Raw genomic sequence first — 27,888 nt, 5'->3', positions numbered from 1 at the left:
ATCTCTTTATTAGTTGGCTTTTAATCAATACCAAGTAAAAGCTTTTTTTATTCATTGAGAATACATTTTTTTTTTTAATTTCATAGTAAGTCTTTATTTTACAGTTAATTTAATAAATTAACATGAATGTTTTTATAAATTTTTTTTTTAATACACATTCCAAATAAATAATTTTTATCAACATAAATAAAATATATATTTTTAACCCTAATCGGAACATGGGTCGTTTGTGTCCAAATATTCTACTGTAAACAGCCTAAATGCCTCCGAATTTTGATGAAAATGTTTATTAAAAAAAGGATTTTCGGGGCTAGTAACAACTTTATCGCATAGTTAGAAGTTCAAAGCAGACTTACGAATTTATTCAGATTTTTCCTTACAGAATAACATAATTAAATAACCGGCAGACGCTAATGACCCATGTTCAACGTTTACGAGTGCTGAAAATAGCGACCGGATTAGGGTTAATTATAATAATAGAAATTTTTACATTTTTTTATAAAAAAAAACTTCCAAGGCAAGATGCCCGGGTCAAAAATAAAACTTGATTCAGGCTCGCTTCGCCTTATTTTCTTTTGAAGTTATCGATTTGCCGACGATTTTTTGATAAGATCTCGACTTTTTCGACTTAAATTTAATTTTTTTCAACTTTTTGAACTTTTTTCATTTTAGTTTCAACTTATTCGTCTTTACTTCGAGCACGATAGTCATTCACATTACTTTTGACTTGCTAAACCAAGTCGAAAAAAAGTCATTTATTCGCCTTACTTTCGCCTTAATATATAAACATTATTTCACCTTAGTTCTAACTTTTTCGACTTATAATTTAAGTCCAATAAGTCTACATCAAGTCAGTTTCGACTTGATTTAGACTTTTTCGTCTTACATTTTAAGTCGAATAAGTCTAAACCAAGTCAATTTCGACTTGATCTTGACTTTTTCGTCTTAAAATTTAAGTCGAATAAGTCTAAACCAAGTCAATTTCGACTTGATTTCAACTTTTTCGTCTTAAATCGTGACTAAGTAAGCCAGTTAAGTCTAACCCAAGGCGAAAACTTAATATATTTCATACTTCCGTAAAAAAAGTCGAATTTGTCTTGTGAAAAACGGCTCCAAATTTCGACTTGGTAAACCAAGTCTAAATCAAGTTTTATTTTTGACCCGGGTGGTAACACGAAAAAAATTTTTTTTCATGACAAAGTTTCTGGGTATCACGTGGCAGTACCCATATTACCCAGTCTCCCTTAATAATAAAATTTTCTGTAAATAATTAAAAAGAAAATTTATAATCCTTAATATGTACAAAATAAGTGATAATAACAATAATTAACTTATTAATAAAAACATTTATTAATTTTAAAAACCGGTATCCAGTGACTAGTTTAACACTACAAGTAACAACTGTAGTACTTATTAGTATACTTTATTTGCATTTTAATTTTTTTTTTATTCATTATTTTTTATTTAATTATTATTATCAAGTTTTTAAAATAATTATCTTTGGTCCTCCTTACCATTGGATTTACAAATAAAAAATAACTAAAAGTTATCGAAGAAACAATTACAATAATTACAATAATCATGTAGAGAATCTTAATTCGCGGTTATAACATTCTATTATCTCAAAGTTTTAACTTGTCTTTTTATATTCATTAAACTTTATTATATTTTTATCTTTTCTCAATCCCTTATTTATCTTTATCTTTTTGTTTTCTTTATTATTATATATATTTTTAAAACAATTATCCCGCTAGCTATGTCTGCAAAAGTTCTTTAGCTTCTGCAAGTCCATCGTGTCCATACATTACATGTAATCATAAACATAACCGTAATCATAACTACAAACTATAACCATCAAAGTCTCGATGACTAGAACTCAATATAATATATATATATAAAATAAAAGACTAGAATGGATTTTATTTTTTATTTCAATTATTAATTCTTATGAAAAAATAATAATTTAGTATTTTATTGATAATTTTTTTTTAATTATCCCTCACTTTAATGGCACTTTTTTTTATTAATCAACTGATTAATTAATTATTCAATTTTTTTTACACAATAAATAAATAATTATTTATTATTATTTAATTGTCTTAGCGTTTATTACAATCGTAAAAATTCAAAGTCAATAAAAATGTCAATAGATCGTTTACCAGACTACTGGCAGTGGATTTAATGGATTTTGTTATTTATCTTTTTTTATACTTTACTCGGATTTCAATACATCGTATTTTCCAATTGTCTTCTTTTGGAATCGTTTCGTTTTACGTTACTTCCGGGTCATGTAATATCTGTTATTTTTTCTTGTATCACTTCAACTCCTCGTTCATCTTGTTCGTCTTATATTGGTATTTTTTTATTCTCCTATAAGATATATAAATTCAATCGTATCATCAGAGTCATTGACTCAGTAAGTCCCGTAAAAACGACGGGGGCGATGAATCCAGTTGTGTTTTAAAGAAACAGTGCCTGAAATAGATAAATGTTATTTTTATAAACCGTAATTATCAGTCGTTTGAAACTCGTCCAAAAATTATGTACCATCGTATACATCTGATACTGTACTCCCACTTATATTTATACATGCATACATGTATACATATATGCATGTGTTGATGCACGTGATCATATTTAATTTTATTAAGTCTTAAAAAAATATTTTTAATTAATTTTCAGTGCATTAAAATTTTTTTGAAAAGAAAAAAAAAATCACTTTCACAAATTTTTAGTGAGAGCTGAGTGAAATTTTTATTAAAAGTGCCCGGAATTACTTCAGAGTTTTTTTTTCTCGAAATTTTTACTCTTAAATTCTACTACAATTTTTGAAAATCTGAAAAATAGTATATCATTTTAACCCGCGTGTGTAATTGCCTACCTTCCTCCGTGGTGTGTATACAATTTTGTCTCTGTTTGTGGGAAGAACGGCGCATGCGCTAATTTTTATTATTTGTTTTCTCATAAAAGAAAAGAGCAACTTTCTTCCCTCTAAATAGAGGCAGAAATGTAAACTTTCAGGTACAGCTCTGGTGAAAAATTGTATAGACACCACGGAGGAAGGTATAGGACGTCCCAGTCCACGTGTTGTCCACCCTCACCTTCGGCTTGGGTAGACAATTATACACACAGATTCGAATATCCTACTTTCCTCCCTTTGGTCTGTAATATACTATTTTTTCAAAGCTTGAAATTAATCTGGGACCCATACGAAAAAAATATATATCCGGGCAAATCTGGAATATGTTACATATATGTTGCATATATGTAACATATTCCAGATTTGCCCGGATATATCCGGATATATATTTTTTCTGTATGGGGAGTTGAACCGAGACCATGTCGACTACACACCGAGTGCTCTTTCAGTTGAGCTATCTGAGCTTATGCCATAGTCCGTTCAATGTATCCGTAGGATACAAAACATTAAAATAATTAAACGCGAAAAATTGATATTTTGAAAAATTTATTGATTAAAGTAATTTAAATTCCTGCCCTGTTTAAGGGGTAACGGTAACCGATTTTCAATTAAATTTAATTCACGAGCAAACACTGGAAACCTAAAATAGTGAGTCTTTAGCGTTTTTTGAAACCTTAATAAAAGGCTAGAAATTTCGTATTTTCAAAAATTCTAATTCGTCTCCAAGAAAAATTGTTTTAAAATTTTCATTTACTCTACGAGTGCAACAAAGATAGTCCCGTTTATTTTTCTGAGTGTGAGAAAGAGGTCCGGTAGCGCATCCCCTTAAGGGGAAAAAAGTCGTTCTTTTTCTTTATGAGAAAATAAGTAGTAAAAAACATTGCATGCGCCATTCTTTCTACAAACAGAGGCAAAAATTTCAACTTTCAGGTGCAGATTTGGTGAAAAATCGTATACATGCCACGGGGGAAAGTAGGAGATCCCAATCCGAATGTTTTCCACCTTTGCCTTTAGCTCGGGTGGCAATTATACACTTGGTTTGGAATGACCTACTTTCCTCCCTTGATGTGTAATATACTATTAAGATGAAATAAAATAAAAACCAAATTTTAGTTGATTTCTAAGAGGGCCTATTTGCTCCAAATTTAAAGATTTTTAATTGTCAACAGACGTGGCATATTGAGACAAAAAACATAGTAAGGGGCTAAAAAGAAGTAAAACAAGTGAGAAACACTGAGGATATAAGCCCTTTTTTCTTCAGGGGCCTGTTTCACCCCCTCACCCTCCCCCTACTAATTCTCTTTTTTTATAACCCACGTAACATGTCAATAACTTGTAATTATATCCATAAATCGATACTAAATTTTCAGCATAATACTTTGACGTAACTATAGCAACACTTGCTCTAAATAGTTCCTTGTACATGAATATAATGTAAATGATGTTGTAACTCCTCTGTCCCTCACTATTACGCACGTGAATTTTTTCCACCCACTGTAAACGTGACTCGACATTTTGTAACCTATACTACCGAAACCAATAATTCTTCACTGTAAAAAGTGCGGTGTTAAAAATGGACTCATTTTAACTCCGCCCGGTGTTAAAATAAAATTACACCGGTGTAGGAGGAGTAATTCACCGGTGTTAAAAATACCGATGTTAAATCGGGGTAACCGGTGCAAAAGCGGAGTAAAATCGGTGTAAAAGCGGGGTAATCGGTGTAAAAACGGAGTAATATCGGTGTAAAAGCGGAGTAATCCCGGTGTAAAGGCAGGATAAACTGCGTCCGCTTGGAGTATTAACTATAAAGATTATAAAACACAAAAAATGTCAGTTCTTTATGAAAATTAATAAAAAATATAATTTATTAACAAGAAGTAAAAATATTTACAGAGTGAAATATTTTAACAGCGGTAAAGAATATCTACACCGCCGGCGGCGTTATTTTAACACCTGTCTAAAATATTTACACCGGCAGCGGCGTTATTTTAACACCGGATATTTTTTTTTAACACCGGTACAGAATATTTACACCGGTGGCGGCGCTATTTTCACACCGCTTTCGGTGTTGAAATTTAACACCGCCGATTTTAACACCTACACCGTTTGGACTTACCCCGGTGATTTTTTACAGTGTTTATTCTTTACTAAATTTCGTTAAACCCCATGCCTATACGAATATGTATTAAACTCCATTAAATTTAACTAAAATAACTATTTTTTTGGAACTCTATTGTCTCTATTGTATGTTTTTATATTTTTTAATGTCGTTATTCAAAATTAATAATTGATATATTATACAATTATAGAATAATATAGTTATAAATATTAAATTATGCTCACTTGTATCAAGCTTCCTGTAGCTCCCCTTTGATAGTAGAGACATTGTGATGATGCCTCGTAGACAATTTGTTGGCCAACTCATGCATTACATCTCGATAAATAACAGTATCTAAATTTTCCCCGAGCATGTAAAGTAAAAACCAGTCACCAACTTTACTACGTCGTACTATTGTCTCCACGGCGTCTTTTTTTACTAAATGAAATCGTAGTTTTAGTAAATAAACTCTTGTACGTGGAGAAAAAATAATGACAATCTAAAAATTTAAGTAAGAAATAAAAATAAAAATTTTTTTTTCACTAATTGTTTTTAACAAGGAAAAAAAAGGAATAAAAATTTTTTTTTTCCTGTTATCATTAAAATAATGATGTACTGACCCTATATATAACAGTCAATAGGCTCAAAATTCCGAGTAATAGAAACCAGAACCACAGGAAGACGTAGATTTTCTCATTGACGACATTGAGAGGAAGTATACAAACGGCGTCGTGTCTCTCCACTTCACCGCTGACTCCGTATTTATAAAAAGTACATTTGGTCATTCGCGGAAAGACAAAAATCATCGGGTCAATCCGGTCTTCTTGATCAGATTCGAGGAATTTTAAAACGTCAATGCCGAATGTGAGAAATGCACCGTCAAAAAAACGGTTCATCAGGAACATCTGGCCTGCGCAAATTCACTAATAAATAATAATCAACTTAAATTAATAGCCTATATAGGGAAAGGGCGGGCAAAAAGGGCCGGGTGGGCAAAACGGACCACTTCAATAATTCGGTAAAAAAAAAAATTTAACCGTCATTAACGACTGTTATCATAATTTTTGTACAATTTCGAGTGTCCCAAAATTTTTTTTCAGGAATTTTTCAGTTGACTCAATGTATTGTCAGCCACAGAAAATACGCAGGTGTCTTCTTCGCTTTATTCAAATTATATATAAGTTGTTAATCTTTAATAATTCTTTTTTTATTGACATCTTTATTTACTAACAGCATTGCAAATCTCTTTTTTTCACTTAGACTAGATGTAAACAATTTTATTATAGTCATTTTTTTTTAAATAATAGAAAACAAAAATTTTTCACTTTTTTTTTGGAGTGTTTCGTTTTGCCCACCCGGGGCAAAAAATTTTTTTCTATGGAAACTGTAAATTTGCTTTAATTACTTCAAATGGAAATCAAAACAAACAGATTCACTGCATTGAAATGCACGAAAATTTATTACATTGTAAAAAATTTGTGGATTAAACCCGGAGTGAATGCGGAGTGAATGCGAAGCGGATGACTGTTTCTTTATTTAATCCCCTTTGGAGTAAAATTTACTCTGAAGATGAGTTTACTTTAATATTAAAACTCCGAATTGGAATGAATGCAGATTGAAATAAAATCGAGACCACTTCGAAATCACTCCACTGAAAAGACAAACTCCTTGTTTACCACGTATGTGAAGTGATTTTTTCTAAAACTCCAGAACTCGGAGGTACGAAGCGAATTCAGATTTAAATAAAATTCGTAATCACTCCGAATTCACTCCCAATTTTTTACACTGTAGTTCCTCAGCGTTCTCGTTTTGCCCGGCCTTTCCCTATATACTATATAATAACCTAATAATTTTTCTTAATTACTATATTTTTTATATATAAAAATGACTAATAAAGTAGCTATGATGAAGAATGAGGATTGCATGTTCGTTCTCATTTTACAAAGAGTTTAGTTGGCCAGTTTAAAGGTTTGTAACTCTGCCAAATTTTATCACAAAACCGTAACTACTCGTTCATTCACACAACGAATGAGATATTTACCGGAATATTATTCTCGACATTTCAGTTATATTATCCCACTAATTTTATCTCTCAACTTCAATCTTTATCTCTATATTTTATTATTATTATTAATGTTTTTATTGTTGTGGTTATTAATATTTTTTTTTTAATTATAAAACTTTTTTTTTTTTAACTCACCAATAACATTCACCAAGGCAAGCACCTCGCAAAGATAATATCGGTAGGCCCACCAGTTGTGGTAGCGAAGATTTTCCCACAGATAATCGAGAAGCATTTTCTTCTTTTGCTTTTTCTCCACCTCAGAACAGAGACCGATGTCGAGGTCCATCATCAACGCGTGAATCTTACCACCTTCCCATCCCTTCCATAACCATCGTGGTGTATAAAATAATATTGCCTACAATTAACCAAAACAATAACAAATTAAATAACAAAAAAAAATTATTTTTCGTTTACGTTCATGATAAAATTGATAAAATTTTATATATATGATTATGGCAATTATGATTTTTAAAAAATTGAAATTTATAAATAGTATAAAATAGCAATTAAAATAAATAATATAAAATCGTAGGGGAGGGTGGGGCAGAGCGGCCCCCCTGAAATTTTGATAAAAAAAAATTTTTTTTTTTTTTCGCCTAATTACTATAAATCCGATATGTTTGCGCATTTTTAGCCCTACGCATGACATTTGGGGCAAAATGGACAAGCCCAAAATTTTGAAAAAGTGATTTTTTCATATTTTTATCGTCAAATTAAAAAAAAATTATTATAATTCCACATTTTTAGCCCTACGCATAACACCTGGGGCAAAATGGACCAGCCGAAACTTCCGAAAAAATTATTTTTTCATATTTTTCGGCTGTTTCTCTATGTAAGAAGCAAATTTGGTCACTAAAAATTTATAAAAATAAAATTTTTTTCTTTAGTTGATAAATTTTTGAAATAAAGTAAAACTATAGAATTGTTTTTTTTTTATTAAATAATAATTAGTGATTATGGTAATCGAGAGTGAACGATTTATTACACCTAAAAAAATTTTTTTTTAGTAATATAAAACCAAAAATAGTTGTCAAGAGAAAAAAATACATCCTTAATGATGAAAACAATTTAAAAAAAAAAAAAAAACGAAAAAAAAAATTTTTTTATCATTTTTTGGAGGGGGGCCGCTCTGCCCCACCCTCCTCTATATATGAAAATAATTACTAATGTAAAATATCAGAAGTGAATATGAATTTTTAATCCGCATCCACTCCGATCCAGAGTTTTACTCCGGGGGGTTTAAATGAATGGAGCAAATTTTTTTGCAGAGAAAATGAATCATTTATTAGTATAACAAGCAATAGACTACTCAATAACAATTTACGTTAGAGTATATATTTTTACAATCCATGTGGTTACAAGCTAACGAGTAGAGAGAATAGAGAAACTTTAGTTTAGCTGAAGAAAATCGTAAACAACAAAGTCGAGTTGTAATGCTGTGCAACAAAAATTTACAGCGTTATATATTTTGCTCTAATGGTAAAGAGTAACGAGAATCTAGTGTGCAATTTTGGAATCCACGAAATTCATTCTACCCTAAATAACATATATATACTTTTAAAACATTGCCATGGGTATCAACAGATTAAAACGAAGCGACAGTAATTTCCTATTGTCTCATTCTTGTCCCTGACTATACTTATTTAATAAACATAATACATTTATATATTTATATTACATTGAAATATTTGCGTAATATTTAAGTTATTTTCGACACTGACAAATTCAGTTTTTCATCGGTATTTTAAATTTTCATAGCTCTTTGTTTCACAGTTTCAATTATCTTTTCACCTGTCGTCCTTGACGTCATGTCCTCGACATTATGTCTATCGTTGTATTGTCTTCGTCTTTTCTGTCTTCACATTATATTTATACTTTATAACTCAAGAAGATTTTATAAATTTAATATTAACGTAAAATAAAACACTTTTTAAAAAAGTGAGACAAACATTTTTTTTTTTTATGGATTCGAATAAATTGTTTATCTGTACTACTGTAAAAAAAATCTGAAGACCGCCTCTGACCCTGCCCCAGCCTTAAAATTTCCCGCTATTTTCGAGCTCGAAAATTCTATTGTTAATACACTTTTGAGCTCTTCAAGCTCGGAAATAGTAATGTTGCACCTTCTATTGCGAAATTTCAAGCAATAAATAATAACAAAAAAAAAATAATGAAGCAAATCGTTATTTTTTCCATTTTATATCAGCAATATCTTTGGAAATAATGAACCGATTTTGACGTTCAAGGTGACATTCGACGAAGTTTTTTAACTACTAACTTTAAAAAAAAACGGCCATCAATTAGTTCAATGATTTGGATTTTATTATAGGAAAAACACTTTTTCAAAATTCTTTCGACAGCGAATTTTGTTTGAATTAATGAACCGATTTTGATGGTTGAGGTAGCATTCGACGCGGCTTGTAAAGTTTTAGAGCTGAACACCCGGGTCAAAAATAAAACTTGATTTAGACTTGGTTTACCAAGTCGAAATTTGGAGCCGTTTTTCACAAGACAAACTCAACTTTTTTTACGGAGGTATGAAATATATTAAGTTTTCGCCTTGGGTTAGACTTAACTGGCTTACTTAGTCACGATTTAAGACGAAAAAGTTGAAATCAAGTCGAAATTGACTTGGTTTAGACTTATTCGACTTAAATTTTAAGACGAAAAAGTCGAGATCAAGTCGAAATTGACTTGGTTTAGACTTATTCGACTTAAATTATAAGTCGAAAAAGTCAAAACTAAGGTAAAATAATTTTTATATATTAAGGCGAAAGTAAGGCGAATAAATGACTTTTTTTGACTTGGTTTAGTAAGTCAAAAGTAATGTGAATGACTATCGTGCTCAAAGTAAAGACGAATAAGTTGAAACTAAGCTGAAAAAAGTTCAAAAAGTTGAAATTAAATTTAAGTCGAAGAAGTCGAGATCTTATCAAAAAATCGTCGGCAAATCGATAACTTCAAAAGAAAATAAGGTGAAGCGAGCCTGAATCAAGTTTTATTTTTGACCCGGGCAGATTTTGGAATCCATCTATCGAGTACATAACAAGTTATCCGAAAAAAACATTTTTGAAAAAACTTTATTTTTGGAAAATCTCCGGATATACTGTACCGATTATGCTCAATTTCTCAAAAGTTGTTGGAATTAATGAGCCGCTAAATGCCGGCTCAAAAAGCCAAATCGGTTCATTCGTTCAAAAGTTACAGTATATTTTCATACTTACGTACGTACGTACATACACACATGCATACACTCGGACATCATCTTGACAATAGTCAGAATAACTTCCTAGTATCTCAAACGTCGAGATCTGTTAAAAACTCAGTTTTCGAAAATCGGACCGAAACCAATAACTTCCCTTTTTTTTTTAATTTTAAATTTTCTTAGCGGGAAGTTAATAAAAATTCATTAGATTTTATAATCCCTAATGAAAAAATAAAAACAACACAATTTTTTTTATTTTTTAAATAAATTGAACACTTATTATTTAAAATATTATCGGATAAAGTCTTTAAAGTATTATTTTTCTCTTGAGTATATAAAATAATTATCATGACTGAAGAATCCGCGGGCCGTTAATTACCGGATATCACGGGAAATGTAGCCTGCACGTTGGCTGGACCTTTGCCCGGGAATTAAAAGCACAGAAGCGTGTAATGGCATCGGCACGCGGGATTTCTGCGCATCGGCAATACTATACACAACAGAGTACAGCCAACAGCAGCAGTAACAGCAGTATCACGAAGAGGAATAGAGAAAAGGACACTTAGGCTCGTTAATTACATCGGGATGGGAATACATTGCTGCGGATACTTCTCCATGTATAAACATATATATATATATATATATATTCATTTATATACATCTGCATTTATATACAACATACATATAAATAAATATAAAAGGGTTTGCTTTGCCTCTGCCTAGACTTGTGCAAATTATTGCAAAGCTACTGAGCCATTAATCCCACCTCGGTCTTTCTTCTTAAATGCAGTACAGCAAACCGTGATCGCGAAATAAACTTGAGCCAGAAATATGAAACTTTTAGTCCTTAGCTTTGAACATTCTGTTAAATCACTCAGAACACGAAAAACCTGTTTCTTTAAGTTGTTTTGCATTATTGTGCTATTTCGTCAGATACTTTAAGTATCTAACAATCAAAACCATATTTATTTTTAAAGCCTCGTATATCCAATTTTTTTTTATTTTAAAATCCTAGGATTTATTAACACTTTTTTAACTGCCTGAAAGGTTAATAATAATAATTCCCGTGTAAAAAAAAAATTGATATGAATTTCTTTGGGATTTTTATTTATGTCAACATTCAATTCTGGAATGTGAATTTTTAATTTGAGAAATTTTTGAAAATTTTGATCACATTATATTTTAAGTTTTAACGAGTATATAAACATTGTAATTAACTTATAAGAATATTTTTCGTTATACCAACGTCGAATTGCTCTCAATAAATTTTCATAAAAAATCTATACCCAAGTTCATGAGTTGAATATTCATATGTGAGAATTCATTATAAACTTTACATTTTTACTTGGGTAAAAAAAATATGATAATGACATTGATAAAATTTTTTTAAATTTTAAATAATAATTATGATTTAAATCTTATGAAATTTGATAATTTTACATGGATATCAATTTTTCAGATAATCACAATAATTCAAACATATTTTCGAATGAAAATACGTTATAGAGAATTAAAAATATATATTTTGTGTAAATATTCAAAATATTGAGTTAAATTTAGAAATAAAAAATTATTTTAGAAATGCATACCAGACTTTTGAAAATTTCTACATAGAAAAAAATATTTCTTGACGCAAAAAGTTTTTACTCACCCCAAGACAATTTTTACTTATCTTGAGAAATTTTTCGCATTACAAATTGAAAACAAAAATTTTCTTGGAGCAAGAAAAAATTTTGTGAGGCGAGCGAAAAATTCTTGCGCCAAGAAATTTTTTCTAGTACCAAGAAAATTTTTTGTCTTCAATTTATGATGCAAAATATTTCTTATGCCAAAAAACCCTTTTTTATGTGTATACACAAATTTAAAAATTATTTTTTTTCGTAAAAAATATTTGAAAATTTGAAAAATCGTAGGACGTCTGCTACTTTAAGTATCATAATAAATTTATAAACTACTTGATTAATTTAAAGGTTTACTTTAACAGAAGATACAAATTACGATAAATTTTTATGTAAACTTAAAGTTAATCAAGATAAGAACATGTGTAAATCATTGAATAAATTACAAGTAGAAAAAAAAAGTAAATAAAACGTCTGGATAAGCTTACTTGTAGCAGTAATGCGAAAATCACCCACTGATAGTACTTGTGATGTTTAACAAGCGGATGATTATCGTTAACATGAACATCAGTTTTACTATTAGTAAGCCCCGGATAAGGTACAGCACGTCCGACAGTCAAATTAAATGCATTTATCATACTATAAGTAGTGTGTAACCAGCAGAATGTTTCTAACACGGTAGTATCAACAGCCGAAGAACCTTCACAATGAATTGGCGAACCAGAAATGCTTTTACACGCTAACGTTAAACATCCTGCGAGCAATAATGCCACTGTAACACGATAATGAAGTCGAAATATTAAAGTATCCTCGGAAGTTTTCCGTACTTTGAATAAAGATCGCAAAGACCCAAAAATATCAATCATCTTTAGCATTATCGGCATTTTATTGTCTTATTCTCGTATTTTATGACAATCACTGAACCATTTTACATATGTAATCCCTACACTATTTATTATTCTTATAATCCAATTTGATACAAAACCCATTTTTATTCATCACTACTAAATTTTTATTTCACAAATAGTCTTCACTGTATTCCCTCGTTTATTTTTATTCGTATCCGAGGGTGATTTATTTTTTATTATTTCTCTAATAAAATTTTGTTGTTTTATTATTTTTAATGTTTTTATGAAATACATTATTACAAGAAAAGCGTGGAAATACTTTGAGAGACGATGATACGCGTGAAATAAAGAAGCAAACTGTTCTAAGACTGACTAAACTTGAGGGGCATCCCTTGGCCTCGAACAACGATGCATAACTCTATTCATATTATTATCTTGAGTAGAGTTTCGATCCACTAAAGTCGTCATAAATAGTAATTGTTTTATTATATTAATACTTTTCGAGCTTTTTAATCTTAATCATGTGTCAGTTATTTATTTTATTGCCATGTTATTTTTTTGTATTGTTTCGTAAATGAGATTAGCTTGGCTACTTTTCAATTGAAGGCTTCAATATTCGATTTTAATCGAAAGAAGGGAAGGGAGAAATGGACCCCAAATTTTTTTTTAATTACTCTTTAACAATGAATCAGTGAAATTCATTTCGAATTAGTGAATATTCACTGGGAACCAGCTATAAGTATACCACTGGTTGAATTAGTGGTAACTTATAGCTGTAAAAATAGTGACTATCCACTGATTCGCAGTGAATTCCACTAATTTATTTTTAGAAGATACTCTACTGTGTGACAAAAAAATTATGGGGCAATTTGGGTGATCTAAAATTTCTTATAAACATTTATACATCCGAAGTGAGCGTACACTGTAAAAAATTCGCGGAGTGAATGCGGATTAAATCCTGAGTGAATGCGGAGTGAATGAATTTTTAATTACTTACTGCCCTCGGAGTGAAATTCACTCCGCAGGGGAATTTTCGCGGAGTCGATAATTTTTTATTAATTTAATCCCTTCGGAGTGAAATTCACTCCGGAGCGGAGTTTTGAAAATATTATTAATAAAAAATTACTCCACTCAATAAAATCGAAGTAAAAACTCGCGTATTACATAATTGATCAGCTGATACGCACACACACACGCACACAAATATTTAGACACACACGCGCACTCGCACACACACGCACGCATACATTTACACACACGCACACATTTGTACACACACGCACACATTTGCACACACACAAACCCACGCATGCACACAAACACACACTCGCACACACACACACACACACACACACACACATTGTTTAGCAGTTTAATATATAAATTTATTTAAGTATTAAAACTCCGGACCGGAGTGAATTGGGAGTGAAATAAAATCCGCGTCACTCCGAGATCACTCCGCTAAAAAAAAACTCCCAATTCACTCCGCATGCGGAGTGATTTTTTTTTAAACCCCGGAATTCCGAGTGGCGGAGTGAATTCGGATTTAATATCAATCCGGATTCACTCTGGATTTATTACAGTGTACGAATTTTTCTTAAGAAAAATTTTAAGGATATTTTTTTTAACTGGCCCATTTTGCCTCTCACCCGAACTATGTACCCTTTTAATAGATTTAAATAGAATAAATTTTGCAGTACTAATTTATGAATTACATTTAAAAATTAATTTAATTAATGATTTGATAGGCCGTTAGTAAAATTTTATTCCACTTCAAGACTTTCATGGCATCGTAAGTAAAAATTAATTACTTAGATACTTAAAATAAATTATTTTGAATCTATAAATTGTGAACTAGCATAAATATTTTATTATTCATGTAATTTAATTCATTTAAATATTTAAAATGAGTGATTAATAAAAAACTTAAGATTAGGAAATTAAAAAAAATAACAAATTTTTTTAATTCTGAAAAATTTACCTACACAAGAATTAAAATGAAAGAAAGTAAAAACAGAGTGAAAAAATATAAAATAAAAATTTTACTGTTTCGGTTAAAACTTTTGGTTAGCACATAATGTTTACTTACTAAATTACCATAGCCCTATATCCCAGAAATTATTTCACTATAAATCCCACGTATGTCCACTGTTCCTATAAAAATATCCATTCTAATTCCGGGAACGCGATAAAGTAATAAAAGTAAACACGAAAATGCGAGAATGTATAAATAAAAATAAAAAAAAAAAATATTAATATATTCCAAGAGGACAGTTTGAGAAAACGGGTGGATCTAAGACTAAAACTAAGAGTTTAGAATCATGACAAACACAACGTGGCATCCGGGTCATTGTCAAACTATAGTTAGTCGAGAGTCGGAGTCAGTCTCTCGACGATTCCGTGGGAGACCTTATTATGGCCTCGACCGATTAATTATTTTATTTGTTTCTAATTAATTCCTTAAACCCATCCATTAATTATCAGCTAATTAATAATAATTTAATATTTATTTAATTATTTTAATCTTTGTAAAAGTTATTTCCGTATGAAAATTACTTTAAATGTCATATACTAAATATTCAGATAAATAAAGTAATTAAAAATTTAAATAACAAGTTTTTCCGTATTTTTTTATTTTCTTATTGTCATAAAAATATTTTTCCTTGAGAATCACTTTATAAAATCTTATTATCGAATGTGTAATGTGGTTGGTATTAAGGAGACTTAATGAATAAAGAAGACACATAAGAAAACAAACAAGATACAAAAGTTTAACCTGTGGAAACATTGAGCTTCTCCATGGTCGGCTAGTTTAGTGCCAGACTCATTAGGACTTTTGATAACTATCTTATAATAATGATGACAATAATGAGTGAAAGTAACAGTAGATGTACATAAAAAAAGTAGTAATAGAAATAGAAATAGTCATAGAAATAAAAATAATAATAAAAGAAAATGACCCTCGTTCATGAGCTTTCCGTGATATACTTAAGGTTTCTTTCTTGGCAATGAACTAGATCGAAGAATGTCTATAAGCAAGTGCAAACATTAAGATGCCCTTATGCTAAAACTTTTACTGCACTTGGATACTAATCCAGCGTAAGAAAATTTTTTATTAAGTCGTTTATCAATTTAAGATGGGGCTGGGAAAAATGAGGCCGCTAAAAAAAACTGAACACATTTTTGATCTTTTAAAATTCCACTATTAAAAAAAAAATCTGAAATACGATTGATCTTGTAGAGTAATTCCGAAATTTTCCGCCATTTTCGAGCTCTATGAGCTCGAAAACGTTATTATTGGTAAACTTTTGAGCTCTGAGAGGTCAACTAACGATTGGACCAAAAAAACACATTTTGCTGAAAAAAGGAATTTTTGTCCCACGATATCTTTGGAAAAAATCGGCCGATTTGCATGTACTATGTGACAGTCAAAAGAGCTTATTAAGACTTAGATTTGATCAAATTTTTAAACAAATCGGTCGAGTGATTTACAAGTTATGCAACAAAAACTTGAATTTTTTTATTTTGTATTTTCATTTTTCGTATGACTTGTGAGCTACTCGACCGATCGACTCCAAAATCTAATCAGTGCTAAGTCTTAATAAGGCCTTTCGTTTGCTACCAACCATATGCAAATCGGTTGATTCGTTCCAAAGATATCGGTGGACAAAAAAAGTCCACACACACACACACGGCCGGACGTCCATCCGAAAATAGTCAGTATAGCTTCCTAGAACCTCAAAACGTCGACATCTGATGAAAACTCGATTTTCAAAAATCGTACCGAAACCAATAACACCTTTTTTTTGAAACTTTTCAATTTTAATAGCGGAAAGTTAAAAAATTTTAATCATTAAAAAAATAACGGTCATTTTTGGGCAAAATGGGATAGAGTCAAAAAATAAATTAAATTTTACAATTATACTAATTTTTAAAAATAATTTTTGGAAACTTTAATTGTATAAAAATAATTGTTATTAAGTAATAAATGAAGATTTGGAATTTCATTGGACAAAGAAAAATATTTTTAAACATTTTTGGGCATTTGATTGTGTCCTCCATTCAATAAAATTTTTTTGTCAGGTCATCATATTTTGAAATTTAAAATGTATGAATTGATTTATAATTTAATTGTATAACGAATCTGATAGTTATAAATTGGGCATGCAGCTTATTTGGATGTTCGATTGTAAGTAGGACACTGTTCTTTATATACACGGTTGATGAAAGCACGTGGGTAATTTTTGGATCTTAAAGTGTAAACTTAAGTCTTAGATAATATCAAGTAACTTTTGTTTATTTTTTTAAATACATTAGAATTAAATAAATACTATCTGGGTTACATGCTTAGATATTTTTTTAAATTTATTTATAATTTTATCCATTTAAATTTGTCGCTTATTATTTTTATACTTGATTAATGTTTTAATTCTTAGGAATTTTTTTAAAAGCATTTTGATATTTTAATCTTGGGATGATTTATAGTTCTTCATTTAAATTTGTCCCTTATTATTTTTATATTTAAATATAGTTTCGATTTTGAAATTAGGCTCAAGAAATTTTAATGCATCGATTTTCATAATTTTTTTGTTTAGAATATTTATTATGAAAAAGTTAAAAAAAAACTTTTGTCTTCAGTAATTTTTCAAAGTTTTTTTTTTGTTCTAGTTTTAAAAAATACTAAATTACCTCAGAATTGAAAATGAATTAAAAATTTAAAAAATAAATTTTTTATTTAGTGACGGAAAGGGGTCTAAGATACAAACAAAAAAGCATATTTTTGTGATTTTTTGGATTTGAACGAAGGAATAAACATAATATTCATTTTGGAATTTTTGGTAAAGGTGCAATCAAAAAACTCTGATTTGTGCCAAAAATTGTTCCTTTTGTTTAATTAAAAAATAAGTAGTTATTGAAGAAAAAGAAATTCTTCGTTCAAATCCGAGGTAAATATATGTACTCAAATAATATTTTTGGTTTTTTGATTTCAGACGAACAGTAATGAGTTATCTTGCCTACCACGTGGAGACATTTTTTTTTAAGTGACTCGATTCTCCCCACTACCACTGGCTTATTTTTCAATATTTTTTAATGAAAATTTAAAAGAATATTCTTGGAATGATGCTTAATAATGTCACAAATTTTAAGAATTTTAATAAAGAAGGTACTTTGAAAAAAAAAAAAAATCACAAAATTATAGGGGAGACCGGGGTACGAATGCCCCCTTAAGCCGGTTTTTTCTTGTCGTGGCTTTTGACCATTAGATTCGTTTATATTCCGCCTATTTCGGAAGAATCAGTCGAAATTTTGTAAAAAATCGAAAAAAAAAATTTTTTTTTTCTAGGGCACGAAGGCCCCCTCCCTAAAAAATTATAAAAATGTTTTTTTTTTTATTTCCCGTCAGGTTATGACCACTACAATGTTTTTATCATATTTTAGGTGAATATGTAATATATGGGGTAAAATGGACCACTCGAAAAAAAGAATTGTGATGAAAAAATGATTTTTTTTTTTATTTTCCGTCAAGTTATGACCTTTATCATGTTTTTATTATATTTTAGGTCAATATGTGATATGTAGGGCAAAATGGACCACTCAAAAAAAAAAAAATTGTAACGAAAAAATTAACTTGACGGAAAAAAAAAAAAATAATTTTTTCGTTACAATTTTTTTTTTCGAGTGGTTTATTTTGCCCCACATATCACATATTGACCTAAAGTATAATAAAACCATTATAGAGGTCATAACTTGACGGAAATCAAAAAAAATTTTTTTACGTAATTTTTAAGGGGGCCCTTCGTACCCCAGGGGGCCAAAGCACCCCGGTCTCCCCTACTCTTTTTTTTGTATCTCAGACCCCTTTCCGCCTTCATGATGAATTTTTATTGTTTTAATAATATGTATTTGAAAAAATGATTGTAAAAAAAACTTAAATAAATTTTCAACGGATAAATAAATTATAAAATAAATAGATTCCTTAACACTAGATATCCTTAGTAGAATTTAATTTAACAAGCGTAGAGCATAATCTTGATATAAAAATAATAAAAATTACCTGAAAAAAAAGCATGAAGCAAACCCATTGGTAATACCGATATTCCTTTCTCTCAGATTCAGCATACGATCTTGAATTATCAACACCTGGGAATGCAACTTCAACGCCGCCTTTTTTCTTATATGCCGCTACAATTGTATAAGTGCTGTGAATCCAGCAATAAGTGTTGAGAACATCTTCAGGTAAGTCCTTACTGTGTATACAGTCTATCGGATTACCCACGTACTGTCTAGTCGTTACGATAAGTGAGCATGCTATCAGCCCTATCACGGTGAAACGGTAGTGCAATCGAAATACAGAAGTGTCAGTGTGAATATTATTACTCTTGAGTAGGCTTTTTAAGCCACGAAATATGTCCAACATTTTTTTTCAAATTCCCAATACATTTATTTATAACAAATATATTTATTAATATTTAACGATTTTTAATATTTATTTGATAAGTCCGTAATTTCATAAATAATTTCGTCCGTGATAACGGAGTCAAATAATAATAAAATAATTTTTTACGCGCTGTCACTCTTGACGCACGTATCGCTTCTCCAGGATCCATAAAATTCTCGCCAATAGTTAGTAACCACAATCGTTGCATTATTTAACTTGTTCTTGATTTTTTTTGTCTTCATCGGATTTTATTATTTATTTATTTTTTTTGATCGATTTATTACTTCGATCTTTGTATGGCCAAAGTCATCGTGACAATTAATTTTTCAAAATAATTTGTTGTTATTTTTATTATTTTTAAGTAAAAAAAATTTTTATCTTCATTTTTTATTAAAAAAATATTTATTTTTGTATCGAAAAATTTTTCTATGATTTTGTAATTTAAAAATAAATTTTTCTAGTGAACGAGTATAACAAATTTTTTATTTTAAAAATTTCTAGGTAATTTATAAGGTGGCAATTTAAATTTATCCGAAAATAAACAAAATTTTTTTAAAAATTTATTTAGCAAATAAAATGTTGACACAGTTGATTCATTAAATCTTACGATTTAAATTTCCAAGTATCGTTTATATATTTTTATTTAAAACAATCCTGTGTTTAGGTATGTCACTTATCTATCACTGACACAATATGACATTTTACATACACTAGTATCCGACATGAATGTATATTGATTTTACAGGTTGTACGAATCCGTTTTTTTACATTTTTTTTTATTTCACAATAAATTTAACAGACTTTTGACAAATTGCCAATGGTCCTGTACCACTCACCGACGTTTTTTTTTTTTTTTTTCACTAGTTTTTATTCGTTTTCCTCAACATTTAAGCGCGCGTATTTTTTAAAACACGAAACACCTGTTGATTTATACCTTTCACTTCTGTGTATCTGAATAATAAAAATCATAAATTGGAATGAAACACATCCGTCAATAATTTTTCACTACAGTGTCTCTCTAATATTTTCATCTCGCTTTGTTACATTTTTCTTCAATTTTAAAAAATTCTAGAAATAGAATAAAAAAATTTTTTATTTTTGAATTATTATTATTGATCTCATTAATAAAATTCATATCATGATGCATTTCCAAAATATTTTTTGACTTAATTTAAAAATTTAAAATACTTCAATTAATAAAAAAAAAAAATTATAAATATTATTTTTTAAATCCAAAATTAAATACAAAAATTGATGTGTGTGAATGTAGCAGACATCAGCACAATTTAAAATTATAAATAAATAGAGTAAATAATTTAAAAAATAATATTTCGAAAAAATGCACTTATGAGTTTCAAAATTTTTTGAATGCGCATTTTTTAAAAATTTTATTTTAATAATTCTTTACTCTACTTATTTATAATTTTAAATTTGTCTGATGTTTGCTACATTGATACTCATAAAAATTGAACAAAAAAAAATATTTTTCTTTCTTATGTATATTTTGTTTCCCCATTGATTGATTTATTTTTTTTATTAAAAAAAAAAAAAAAAATGTTGTGAAGAACAAAGTGATTAACACTAAAGAACATCAAAAGCAAACGATGCAGTACCAAAGTCAACTATAACTTTTTTTAATTTTTTTTACTTCTTTTTTTTTGCAACCGTCAAATCCACGGGAGCCTGGAAACCCCCACGTTTGTAGTGTAATTTTGTTTGATGTGCGTGGCATTCTATTTTGGAGTGAGTTAATGTGTACAAATGCTAAAATGGTGCACTTTGGTACCCAGCACATACACGGGGACCGGGGACTTAACTCACATCGGTCGTTTACGCTACTCGTAGTATGACGCGAATGTGTTGACACGGACTAGGACGGAAATGTGTGTATGACGACGAATAGTGCAGAATTAAAGACGAAGTACAGAAATAGCGCAGATGAGTCTACACCATTTGTCTTATTCACTTACTCTTATTCACTTTTTTTTTATTTCATTTTTTATTCTGTTGTATAACTATTTATTTATTCATATGTTTTTATTTTTTGGGGAATAATTTTTTCGTTCCATCCGTTTATTCACTTCCACCCACGTCTACGGGGAAACGCGTGCCAACTTGTTGCAATTTTCAGAGTAACAGTAGTGTTAATCATCCAACAAACCTATTAGTCATTGCCATATTCAGCTACTGAATTCTATTAAATTTTCATATTTTATGTAAATATATATATATACAAAATACTATCTGATTTTAATTCTATTAATAAATTTTTTCATTGATCATCAAATTATTTTTAAATAATTAGCATTCATTTGTCACTTTCTTATTTAGATCTTAATTTTTTAAAATTTTAATTTGATTAGAAATTAAACTTGAGTTTAGAAAAAAAGTTTTGGTTTCTGAAATGAAAGAAACTTTTGACAAATAAATTATTTTATTATTGAAGTCAAAATTGTAAAAATTAACAAATAAACTTTTCAATTAATCAATTTATCAATCACAACAATAAATTTGATTGAAAATAAAAAAAAATGTTTTAATAAATATAGCTTGGAAGATATCAAAACAAACGTTACATCATCATAATAAAAAATTACAGACGATTATTATCCAACGGTCCAAACAATCGTAGTGTATAAAATAACATCTAGTTCACGGTGTAATTTAAATTTTATATGCAATAACAGTAAATGAAAACAAGTATATCACTATTAATCAAAAATATTGTCACAACAAAAATTTATCAATCTAGTACAAGTAAAATTGTAATCACAATCTACGTGCTCTCTTTAATACTCTATCTCATCTTTTTGCTCTTCACCTCATCAATTTGTCAGCACGCGCTGGTAAACCTCCCAACGAATCCAAATAAATGCATCATGACATGAATGAAAATTCATCCGTTTACTATACAACTACTAAAATTATTTCATTTTATCTACTGTCAATACAAAATTCAACTGTCTGTTAAAATTATTTACAAACCTAAAACCTTTATTTATTTATTTACAATCAATCGATATCACCAACAATTTTCTCTATCATTAAAAAAAAAAAAAAAATTGAAACCACCGTTTTTTAATTTTCGTCAATCACAATTATTGAGGTATGCTGGTAAAAAAAAAAAAAATAACAATAATAGAACACAAGTTTAATTTAAATTTATATGCTCATTCACCCGCGCACTATTATTCTCTTTGCACATAATGCTTGTACATGATGTGTCGCTTGTGATGCTCGCGAGTCATTTCTATTCGGTTTTACGCGGAGTCCACGTTTTACTTTACTTCTGTTCGCAAAGCTAAGAAGTAAAGCTTTGCTGAGGAGAAGTCTCAGGGTGTTCCAGGAATAGAATCACCAAACCCGACGGAGTTAACGCAATACAACGGCCTCACGTTGAATCTCACACTCTTATGTTGCCTAGTTATATGCATATAAATATATATATATATATATATCAATGTACATGTATGTATATACATAAATTTGTGTATAACTATACAAACTATAATACCGGACACACGTCGCGCCACTATCGCGCCAATGTGTGAGACGGTTTAGTTTTATACTTATAATCGAGTATGAGGATGAAGTTAAACAGCTGAGATTTAGACATGCGTTTAATTATGCTGCTACATTTAATTAATCATTTATTTTAATCACTTATATTGACGTAAGTACTAGAAACGTAAAGTATACATTAGGGTGTTTCGAAAAAAAAAAAAAATTTTTTTTTTTTTCGGTATTTAAAAATTGAAAGTATACCTAAAAATATAAATTTTGGTAACAATCAGAGATCTTAATAATAATATTAAGGTTTGCCTCAATCCATTTTTCTATTTTCCATTCAAATAACACGGGAAAAAAAATTTGATTGTAGGAAATTGAATGCTCTACAAAAAAGTCTCATATCAGTTTTTTATATATCCGACTGTTTAAAAGTTATTTGAGCTTAAAGTCAAATTTGTAGTAAATTTTGAGATCTTTTTACTTTTCCGGCGAAACTATCAGACTTATCACAAAATGTCTCAAGAACTTTTTTGTAGGTAAATTCATTCCTTATAAATTATTACAAATAAAGTTTTTCAAAATTCCGCATTGTTTTCTAGTTATTTTCATTTCAATGTCGAGCTCTTAAAGAAATAGTTTTCTGATTGATGTTAAGAGCTTGACGTTGAAATGAAAATAACTAGAAAACAATGCGGAATTTTGAAAAACTTTATTTGTAATAATTTGTAAGGAATGAATTTACCTACAAAAAAGTTCTTGAGACATTTTGTGATAAGACTGATAGTTTCGCCGCAAAAGTAAAAAGATCTCAAAATTTACTACAAATTCGACTTTAAGCTCAAATAACTTTTAAACAGTTGGATATATATAAAAAACTGATATGAGACTTTTTTGTAGAGCGTTCAATTTCCTACAATCAAATTTTTTTTTCCCGTGTTATTTGAATGGAAAATAGAAAAATGGATTTAGGCAGACCTTAATATTATTATTAAGACCTCGGATTGGTACAAAAATTTTTAATTTCAAGTATTCTTTCAATTTTTGGATACCATAAAAAAATTTTTTTTTTTTTTTAAACATTCTAGTGTACATCCAAATTATATTTTTAAAAAATTATAAATAAATTTTTTTGACGGATTTTTTTCTTCATTAAAATTAATAGCTGCTAACACAAATAATTAACTTAAAAAGTAATTTTAATTGGCTATTATACTATGTAAAAATTTTGTAATTAAATTTAAAACTAAACAAGAAATTATGTTTGTAACTTTTTCAATTTAAAAATCTATTTTCGCTTTCTTCATAAATTATCAGCCCTTTTATTTTTTCGCTATAAATTAAATCTATTAATTAATTAAAAAAAAAAAAAGTTTCCCATCATCGAAGCTAATTAAAAATAAATAATAAACTCTAAAAATAATTTATATTATTAATCTTCAGTGATAAAAATAATCAAATTGAAAATCCATTAATTTAAAACCTTATATTCTCAGCATCCAATACCCAACACACAAACTCACACACAACCTACATATATACAGCACACAGAGTACACGCCGCAAAACTATATCTCTTAGTCAATAAATCAAACTATAATAATTTTTTTTTGTCTCAACCGGTAATACATCAATTAGACATAAAAGTGTGTGCGGTGTGCGCGAGTGTCTGACGTTAGCCTACTCGTAAAGGTTGTAAGTGATGCACACACTCTGTCTGGCGATGTAAATATAATAATATAATAGCCAATCTAATCATCCAGCAGGCTCACATCACTACATAACCAATACAACATATATATATATATATATATATATATATATATATATATATTTTTTTTTTCATTGGTTTGTATATCACATTATATCGTATCGTCTAATTTGAGTAAAAGAGTTTAGTTTCAAGTCATGTTAAATAAAAGTCTCTCTCGATGCCTGAAAATTAAATCCCAGAATATCTTTATACAGAAAGAGAGAGAAAGAAAAAAAGACGATAACCTTCCGGCTTAACATTACGTATTACGTATATCTAATAAACGCCCAACTGTGTGTTCTTTGCAACTATTACTGTATATTATCATCTATGTACGTTAACCTGTATGTACAACATAGACTACACTACTTTACTAGTATAAAGTAAAGAGTTAATGTACGCGGCAATCAATACGGTCGGTCCATGTGTGTATGCGATTAAATTGACGATATATGTAATAATATTATGCACGTGGGCATCTAAATTCGTAAATGGATGACTACGTCTACACAACTCATATACATATATTGCTGATATAAACGAACATATGAGTAAAGTTGTGTTGTACAAGGTAAATACCTATGCCATATTACTCTGCACTGATGGTCGTTGCTCTGTTAAATTTATAACCCGATATTTATCAGCTTTCGAAATAGACGCCTCTCGGATTGTAAGACTCGATAACGCGAGCGGTACCTATGGGTGCATTCGTATCATCGCATCCTTATTTGACTGACGGAAATAATAATTATTATAATTTATATAAATAAATATATGCTGATATGTTTCATTTAGCCGAAAGCAAAAAAGAAAATTAAATTAAACATTTTGTTTTTTATTCTATTTTTAGAGAATAAAAAAATTTTAGTTTATTAAATTTTTTTTTTTGGGGCTGTTTATAAAATACGTTTGCACTTATCGGGGAGGGGAGGGGGTATCGCTTACTGTGACAAGGGGGTTTGGGGGGTCTAAGAAAACGTGACGTTCGCAGCTCATCAAACAATTTTGCAAATTTTTCGCTCAGTTTTTTTTAATTATATTTTTTTGTTACGGGGGGTCATTTGTGACATAATATTTATGGGGGGGGGGTCTACAAAGGTAAAATTTTGCATGACGTATTTTATGAACGGCCCCTTTAGAGGCCAAATGGGCCCGCTAAAAAAAATTATAGACTGAGTCTTTTTGACTTGTCCTACTTTTTTTCTAATTCCTAAATTAGAATTCAGTATGAATATGGCCGTTGAAAGAAATTTGGGGCAAAATACGCCCGCCTGAAAAATTAAAAAAAAAATTAATTGTATTTAATTAAAATTATTTCCTAATTTAATTGACAACTCTAATCAGCCTCCATTAAAAAATTGAACTTTTAAAATAATTATATTAAATAAATTAAATTATTTGAATAAAAATTTCAGGACTAATTTCGGATTTTATAATTCTTTAGAAATAATTTTGCGTGGCCCAAATTATTCCATGACGTTAGTGTTGGTCCGATGTACAATTTAAAAAAAACCTGTGGACCTATTCTGCCCCTTATAACTTGTAATTTCTAAAAAAACTTCTCGGAACCCGTTTTGCCCCTTCTTTTAAATTGATTCATATTAATACTTAAAAACAATTATCTATCGGCATATATTTATAAAATAAGTCTTTAAAAATAACAAGTTAAGAAAGTAAATATATCATTAAAACGCCGGAAATGTCGCGTAAAATTTTACGAAGTACCATCAAGAATTAAGCTGTGAATTATGTTTTAAAGATCGTATATTAACGTTTTCTAATTCTTCTCTTATTATTTTTATTTTAAACGTTTTAAATTTGAAATAAAATAATTTTTTATTTATTTTCTTAAAGCTGAACTTTTTTAGGACGACCTATAACGTTGTAAAAAAAAAAAAAAATTAACGCTAATCTTTTTTTAGATAAACACTATTTAATCTTTGATTTTTATTTTTATTTCCCTATATACTTTTTATTATTTTTGTTTACACAAGTTAAATTGACACGCGATTTTTTTATTAATCTTCCGTATATACACGATTCTTCTTTAAACATTTGTATATCGAAACCGATTGCTATGCTGTTTATCCAGCTTTTACGCAATCCCAAATTCAAGTGATCCCTTTTTTTTTATACATTTTTATAACTATAAATATGTACATAATGTTTGTGTACTTAAAAACTCAAAGAAAAATATTTAATATTACGTTATGATAATAATTATTTATTTTTTTTTATTTTTACTTGCAATTATTTATTTTTATTTAAAATAATTTTTATATTTTCGAATTAAAAATAAAACATTTGGCGTTAATTCAATTAAGAGTTTATAAAACAAAATATATTCAAAAACAATTGTACAGCCAGGGCCAATTTTAAGATAAATGTCAGTAAATTTGTGCCGTAACCAACCAGCGCAACGGAACGAATTTACGTCTGTTGTTACGTTATTGTTATTATATATTTATATATATATATATATATATGTATAACTATATAATGTTGACATAAATTTACCGTAAGCAATATAAGATCTGAGGACCAATTGAAATTTCTGTTTTTCCGTTCAGTGTCAACATTAAACTCATTATTTAATTTTTGCAATATGTCCTCCTCACTTTTATATATTTAGGAACAATACTCAAAATAATAATTTTAACCCACACAATACCACAAATATATGTATAGACATATATATGTTTAATATTAATAGTTTATAATTTAACAATTTATCATTTTGAAATGATTGTGACACTAAATTTACGTTTCAAAGACAATAAAACCGAAAAATTATATATTTTATTGAGAAAAATGAAATTAAACGTCAGTTTAAAATTCATATCATGTCTTATTATAATTTCATTTTCTAAAAAACGTATATTTTATATACCCGGAAATTGAATAACAACAAATCCTTTCATCCATCATTCTTGAAATTCTTTTACCAAGAAAAACAAATTGTTGTTTATTGTATTTTTTTTTTTTTTTTTTTTATTATTTTTTTGGAAAAAAATATCAATCTTGATGGTTTACAAATGAACCAATGACATTTTTAGAGCGAACAATATGGATTAACAAATGCGCTGTCAAAATTTTCGTATAGATACACGCATATATTTATATCTATATATATAAATAAATACTTGACAGTATGCTCGTGCGCGATAAGTGACAGTAGTGGGTCGTGAGCAATAATTATTGTTGATGATACTACTTGAACACTTGTTAAATTGTAAATTTAAAACTCAAACTTAAATTTAAAAAAAACCTGCATTAAATATTTTTTATATAAATTCCCTACACACAAACGACGTCATTATTTCCGGATGATAAATTGAAACTTCTGAGAAATTATTATGGGAATAAATAATTCAATACAGAAGTATATTAAATTTAAAATTATTTGAAAAAAATAATAATCAATTATTTTTATCA

General features: G+C 28.9%; 1 protein-coding gene across 5 annotated transcripts in view; it reads right to left on the bottom strand.

Moving 5' to 3' along the window:
* Positions 1 to 27,888, bottom strand: part of LOC130668078 (innexin shaking-B) — a 31,918-nt gene continuing 4,030 nt past the window's right edge. Inside the window, exons 1-6 of one of the 5 annotated variants that reach the window (XM_057470145.1) lie at positions 22,180 to 22,520; positions 18,811 to 20,262; positions 7,219 to 7,438; positions 5,639 to 5,928; positions 5,264 to 5,517; positions 1 to 2,475 (exon numbers count right to left, since the gene is read on the bottom strand). In XM_057470145.1, coding sequence (XP_057326128.1) covers positions 5,269 to 5,517; positions 5,639 to 5,928; positions 7,219 to 7,438; positions 18,811 to 19,173 — 1,122 coding nt within the window. In that variant the 5' untranslated portion in view covers positions 19,174 to 20,262; positions 22,180 to 22,520 and the 3' untranslated portion in view covers positions 1 to 2,475; positions 5,264 to 5,268. Of the gene's footprint in view, positions 2,476 to 5,263; positions 5,518 to 5,638; positions 5,942 to 7,218; positions 7,439 to 12,395; positions 13,121 to 18,810; positions 20,263 to 22,179; positions 22,521 to 27,888 lie in introns of those variants that run through there. The other 4 variants (XM_057470144.1, XM_057470143.1, XM_057470146.1 and 1 more) reach the window with 4 other exon arrangements.

Source organism: Microplitis mediator, chromosome 5 (genome assembly GCF_029852145.1).
Source record: "Microplitis mediator isolate UGA2020A chromosome 5, iyMicMedi2.1, whole genome shotgun sequence".
NCBI classification, from domain to species: domain Eukaryota; kingdom Metazoa; phylum Arthropoda; class Insecta; order Hymenoptera; family Braconidae; genus Microplitis; species Microplitis mediator.
This window is presented reverse-complemented; position numbering and strand designations above follow the sequence as displayed.